The sequence below is a fragment of the Plectrocnemia conspersa genome, unplaced genomic scaffold (genome assembly GCF_051122295.1).
Source record: "Plectrocnemia conspersa isolate PC_06_02 unplaced genomic scaffold, ASM5112229v1 ptg000008l, whole genome shotgun sequence".
In the NCBI taxonomy this organism is placed as follows: Eukaryota; Metazoa; Arthropoda; class Insecta; order Trichoptera; family Polycentropodidae; genus Plectrocnemia; species Plectrocnemia conspersa.
This window is the reverse complement of record NW_028277172.1, coordinates 20,309,405-20,315,435: the sequence shown is the minus strand read 5'-3', so window position 1 is coordinate 20,315,435 and position 6,031 is coordinate 20,309,405. Positions and strand designations below refer to the sequence as shown.

Below are 6,031 nucleotides of genomic sequence, written 5' to 3'. Positions count from 1 at the left end.
AAGTGCAGTCACTTCTAGACCAAGGTCGAAACCATAGTGGTGGGCCCACTACAGTTACAGTATCTGAATAATAAAGTTCGACTTTTTCAAAATTTATTAAATAAATAATAAATTTTGGGCATTTCCGAATATCTAAGATAGCAATTCTACAAAAAATATTTTATATAGCTATTTTAAAATTAAATTTTATATTGGGCCAGGCCCTCTGTTCGCCTACAGCCGGCTCTGGCCTAAGTTTCGAGGGGTTGGAGGAGCGACCCCTCCTACTGAGCAGGCGCAAATTTCCAGGAGGGTAATGACGCTCCCTCCCTTTCCCTCACCTCCCTACATCAGTCCAGCTGCTCCTGTCGCATGAGACACACTGACCCATCGCTAGTGCCCCCCAACGACCCCCGAGACTACAAACAAAACCTTCCAAAATTAATTACTCAAAGTACAACGGAGGAATGTCGGCATTGGCGAAGGTACCTAAGACGTTAAAAATCAAAGTAATCGTACAACCGACGAATTAACGCACGCACACGCGTACGCAATAAGTGCGTTTAAACGTGCGCATACAATAAAATTATAACGAGTATAATAGCGCGGGAAAAAATCGATACGATCGTTGAGACAAGGGACGGAATCGGACGTTTACGGAACTCGTTTTGGCCATAATCGATCCATTTCGGGCTTAATTAAAAATACATAAAAAAAATCTTTAATAAATAATTATAAATATATTTTTATTGCATCTACGTGTGTGAATGTGCGTTATTTCGGCGCCGGCCGGCTGAAACGTCCGCCGCGGCAATTTAATCGATTGAGGGGGAATTTTCAGGTTATGTACGATCGTGTGATTATTTCAGCACTTTCATGGTATTTACTTATGAATCATTACTATGTTTATTTAATATAATATATGTAAAACACGTTCAAGGTTAGGAATGTGCTGAAAAATCCATATAATTTTGTAGAATAATGTCACGTTTTCAGTATTACATAGTGTGTGTGTATAAATTTCAGGTCTTTCATAAGAAATAATCAAAAAAGTGTATACAATGACAAGTTTTGTGAGTATTGTGCTGTAACAAACTGCATTAATTTATTTATAAAAGAATATTAGTAATATTGTGGCTATTTGTTCAAACATAATTAATTGGTGTTGCTAACCTTCATTATAAATACATAGTTTACAATCAAATAACACTTTGCTTTTATGAACATTGTTATCCGATGTGATATAGTGAATTCAAGCCTTCCATATTGAAAAGGTAGTCTTACAAAAATATACGGTGTGGCAAAGGAATCAGACAATAGCATTTTCACATTTGTCTTTGTAGTTTTACATAAAAAATCAATTCAAGATGGGAAAAATATGGTTCTAATTCATGAATATGGGAAAGAATTAAGTAAGTGAATTTACTTAGAATTAATCTTATTTCACGAAAAAAAATATAATCATATTTGAGGTTATGTCATGCATGCCCTTCATTAAAATATCATTAGCTATTTATGGCTAAATTTCCAATCTAAGACTTGCTCAATTGCAAACTCTATTTTTTTTTTAAATTAATCAAGTCTAATATTGAGCTGTAGTTTTGTAATTAATTACACTTTTTTTATCAAAAATCTAAAAGTATATAATTTCACATGTTCTTATCTTTTGTACTATATTATCTGATTTCTCTGCCATACTTTGTATTACTCAACACTAATCGAAAATTAGCTTCAAATATAAAATCAACATTCCAAAAGCAAACATGCAAAAATCATCATTTTCTTCAATGTCTCAAATTCAATTACCATAAGAATCTCTAGAAAAGCCTTGAAATGTTGCCTTTTTATCAAATCGTATCTGGTATCTGTTTATAATAACCAGTTTTATCATTTTATTACTTACTTCAGTTTTGTGTGAGACTCCAAACGGTTTACACACATATTTTATCTAAAAATGACGACTCCCAGCGATAAAGTATGTTTTAATTAATAAAAATAATAAATTAATAATGAAAATATTATTTTAATTTTTCAGCCAGTACTGTATTCGTACTGGCGTAGCTCTTGCTCGTGGAGGGTACGGATATGTCTCAATTTAAAAGAAATACCGTACGATATAAAAGCTGTAAGTCTCATAAAAGGCGGTGGCGAACAGCACTGTAATGAATACCGAGATGTGAACCCGATGGAGCAAGTGCCAGCACTTCTCATAGGTAAAACGATTCAATTGATTGGTGTAATTTTATATATATGCAAAGCATTCAAATACAATGCTTGCTTTTAGACGGTCATACTCTCGTAGAATCGTTATCTATAATGCACTATTTGGAAGAGACAAGACCACAGAGGCCTCTGATGCCTCAAGACTGCCATAAGAGAGCAAAAGTTAGGGAAATTTGTGAGGTTAGTACAACAAACTATATTATACTCTAAAGATATAATAATCTAATTTATGTGCATAATTTAAAATATAAATTAAGTTATGTTATCTTTAAAACAAATTAATTAAACAGTGTTAATAATATGAATTGAACACAGGTTATATCGTCTGGAATACAACCGTTGCAAAACTTGGTCGTTCTCATCTACGTAGGCGAAGAGAAGAAAAAGGAATGGGCTCAGCATTGGATCACCCGTGGTTTCAGGGCCGTTGAAAAGTTATTATCGGCTTCGGCTGGTAAATATTGCGTCGGAGACGAACTGACTCTAGCTGATTGTTGTCTTATTCCCCAAGTTTTCAACGCAAGAAGGTATTTCTTAAGTTAAATCATTGTACACTTTATAAATTATCGAATATGTGTTTAAAGAAATCATGTTTTCGATAGATTTCATGTCGATCTTCGTCCGTTCCCAATAATACTGCGCATCGACCGAGAGCTAGAAAATCATCCGGCGTTCCGTGCCGCACATCCATCCAGTCAACCAGATTGTCCACCGGAAGCAACCAAATAAACGAAATACGGAATCGACGTACAAAATATATGCAATAATTAATGTTACATCAACTGATTCATTTTATTATAGACGAAACATGGCGACGTTGAGTTCATCTTGTTTTAGTGTTACTTCATGTTATAAAATGAAAACGTTTGTCTGATTTTGTGAACGAGTAGAAATAATGAATGTATAGGTTCTGTCTTATGAAAACATAAATCTAACCATGTTTTTCTGTATACTGTAAAAAGAGGAATAGGTGATTTAAGGTGAGGCTAGTTTTTATAATTGAGTATACTTCATTCTTATACAAAATGTAGAGTGTAACGTGGCTTATTCATAGAAATATTTTGAAAATATAGTAAACATATTTAAATCAATGTTCTTTTTACACTTTTATAACATCTCAGAGATTCTAAAAGTAATAGAGCAATATAATTAATTTACAGCCTCAAATAGATAAACGACTGAAAGTTAATTTGTATTATGAGATACATTAATGTCTATTGTGCATTTTTTTTATTTTGGTCTATGCTTTTCTGAAAAGGAACGATCAAAAAGACAAGTATAACCAACGTCTTGTCTCTAAATTTTCTTTTATCACGTCTATATAATTTATATTAAATGTTATTATGAATTATTTCAACAGTTTTTAAAAAAATATACAATCATGAAAATGGAATTGTTTACATTAGAATTATTTGTATTTGGAATTATTTCTAACAAATATTTTACATATGAATAAAAATTTTGATTTCATAATAATTATATTGGTGGATTGTATTCTTTGTAAGTAAATCAAATCTAAATAATAATAAAAAAATTGTTTTATTCTGCAATATTTTTACTTTTTTTTACTCTTATTTTACTTATAAATAGTGAAGAAAAAATATTTAATAAACGCCATCTGCCGCCATCTTGGGAAATTAAAAATAAAATATTTAGAAAGATGGCGTTAGTAACAAGTTTTCAATGCATACAAAAGATTTTAATTTTAATTTGATTTAAATTTATTATTTATTAAATGTATTAAGGCTCTCGCTATCGCTGCAACGTTTGTCTAAAAATATATACTAAATATTTCTTTTCTTTACGTAACTATTTATATAGCAGTCAAATGCAGACAATGTCATTTGATTGTAAGATTTTTAATGCCATATTTCTTGTGATTATTAAAATAATGCATCTTGCGGCTGTTTTTTCTGCTCAACTCATTAATCAGTGGGAGCTACTTGCTTCATATCCCAACTTTTAAGTTGACTATTCTTATCCAACATCAAATATTTCATTCATTCAATTTATATTAACAAGAAAAAACTGCTATCCACAATTATTTATGTACACAAGGGTAAAATCTTACCGGAAGATTTACTTGGGTATGACCAATTCTGGTATACATTTGTGAACGTGTAAATTTGGTATTCAATTTAAAAATATCAGTTTAGAATATATCTATATTTATAAAATAATGATTCGCAACGGACAAATTAAGTTTTATGGACATTTTAGAAACTCTTTTAAACTAGAGATTCATTATTGTCAATTACTGTTCTTCTTAAAAAAATCAAAATACAGATAATATGAAAGAACAGAGTACATATAATTTGATACCAACATGTTTGGTACTTGTTAAAAACATAGGCTCCACACTCAGAAACCAATGGCTATGAATATTTTTTCTGCGTTTGCCCCTAACGGCTACGAAAGCGGCCAATAACGTTTTGCTACATATATGCGTTTTAAAATGTAAACTAGTTAGGTGTGAGCGAGCGGGCGTTGATCAGAATATTTAAACATTTATGTTAACTGTCGAGAGACCGAAATATTTATAATCGAGCGTAAAACGAGCCCATGCTATGCCTTTTCGTCATTGTTTATGCACGCACACAAACGCATTTCCTACTCAGACCCGATGACGTCAAGCAAGCGCGGCTTCTCAAACTCTCAAAATAAAACATGATATATTTTTTTATATATTTTCTTTACAAATAATAATATTTAAAAATAAATAGTAAAAACTATTTTAAATAAACATTACACATACAAAAATAATAAATTAAAAAATTCTAAATGCTTAGCAATCTGGGCATTTTATTACTTTATGCTTCAGCTCTGTGACAAAGTACGATGCACGCGTAATTTTATTACCAAAACAAAAGTTACACGTACGTTTTCATCCAATATTACGAGAACTACTGGGTGAAGAGTTATTCATGTGGTGTTCACTGTTCTGATCAACGCTTCGATTTAAAATGTATTTATGTAAAGAAACGTTGTTGGCCGCTTTTGTAGCCGTTAGGGCCAAACGCAGCGGAGAGTTCATAACCATTGGTTTCTGAGTGTGATGCCGACTTTCTTAACAAGTACAATTTATTTTTTAAATACTTATATATTTAAGTTTGACCATTCAATTTAAAAATATCAGTTTAGAATATATGTATATTTATAAAATAATGTGCGTGAGCGTTCGCGTGCGCGCTCCGACCGGCCGGTGCGCGTTCGCCGAGCTGTATCGATTTGACGGTGGGGCGTTCGCGAGCGCGCGTTCCGCGGCTCTCCGCGGCAGCAGTCGGGCGCGGGCGACGGCGGCGCTCGCAGCTGTCGTGTGTTACGGTCGGCCGGTGTCGTGTCAGTGTTTAGCGAAGGGCCGCGAAAGAACGCAGCCGGCGCGATGGCGGAGCAGCGGCGCGCGGGCCCGCTCAAGCCCGTCATGTCGATGAAGCTGTTCGCCGCTTGGGAGGTGGACCGTACGCCCGCCAACTGCGACCCCAGGTACGAAACGTCGCCCCTCACTCACGCCCCTCGTACGGAAGAACGACGCCCCAAACGTCATCCCGTCAAACGCCAAAACAACCGACCGTCATCATCAACAACTAACGGCCGTCATCTGTCAAAAGATGCCTGTGCTCCGCCTCCGATGTAACGAGCGTTGTTCAAATCTTGCTTTAGACCTAAATTTTTGAAAAATTTGCGCAACCATTTTATTTTTAACGACATAAATAGAGACGAATATCGTTACTATAGTTTCGGCCCGATAGTTTTATTTAGTTTTCATACTAATACAGTCCTATAAGAATAAAGCTCCAGTTCTCATAGAGATTTTTTAATTATTACCAAA

At 34.0% G+C, this 6,031-nt stretch overlaps 2 protein-coding genes across 7 annotated transcripts in view; both read left to right on the top strand.

Moving 5' to 3' along the window:
• Nucleotides 1-232: 232 nt before the first annotated feature.
• LOC148233304 (putative maleylacetoacetate isomerase 2) lies at nt 233-3,736 on the top strand. Of its 3 annotated transcripts, XM_088189335.1 has the most exons (6): nt 233-464; nt 1,006-1,052; nt 2,015-2,192; nt 2,264-2,382; nt 2,518-2,729; nt 2,805-3,736. In XM_088189335.1, exons 2-6 carry the CDS (start codon nt 1,041-1,043, stop codon nt 2,929-2,931), a joined length of 648 nt encoding a protein of 215 aa, XP_088045461.1. In that variant the 5' UTR covers nt 233-464; nt 1,006-1,040; the 3' UTR covers nt 2,932-3,736. The 3 variants fall into 3 exon arrangements, with proteins under 3 accessions (XP_088045461.1, XP_088045460.1, XP_088045459.1); XM_088189334.1 differs by lacking the exon at nt 1,006-1,052 and having other exon boundaries at nt 242-464; XM_088189333.1 differs by lacking the exons at nt 233-464; nt 1,006-1,052 and adding an exon at nt 1,876-1,954.
• A 1,744-nt stretch (nt 3,737-5,480) lies between these two features.
• Nucleotides 5,481-6,031, top strand: part of KrT95D (phosphofurin acidic cluster sorting protein KrT95D) — a 100,794-nt gene continuing 100,243 nt past the window's right edge. For all 4 annotated transcript variants that reach the window (XM_088189298.1, XM_088189297.1, XM_088189296.1 and 1 more), the window contains exon 1: nt 5,481-5,685. In XM_088189298.1, coding sequence (XP_088045424.1) covers nt 5,585-5,685 — 101 coding nt within the window. In that variant the 5' untranslated portion in view covers nt 5,481-5,584. The remainder of the gene's footprint in view (nt 5,686-6,031) is intronic.

Coding starts and splice junctions, on each gene's coding strand:
- LOC148233304 (XM_088189333.1), top strand. CDS start 1,934: ATGACGACTCCCAGCGATAAA. Junction 1,955..2,014: donor TGACGACTCCCAGCGATAAA/GTATGTTTTAAT, acceptor TTAATTTTTCAG/CCAGTACTGTATTCGTACTG. Junction 2,383..2,517: donor AAGTTAGGGAAATTTGTGAG/GTTAGTACAACA, acceptor AATTGAACACAG/GTTATATCGTCTGGAATACA.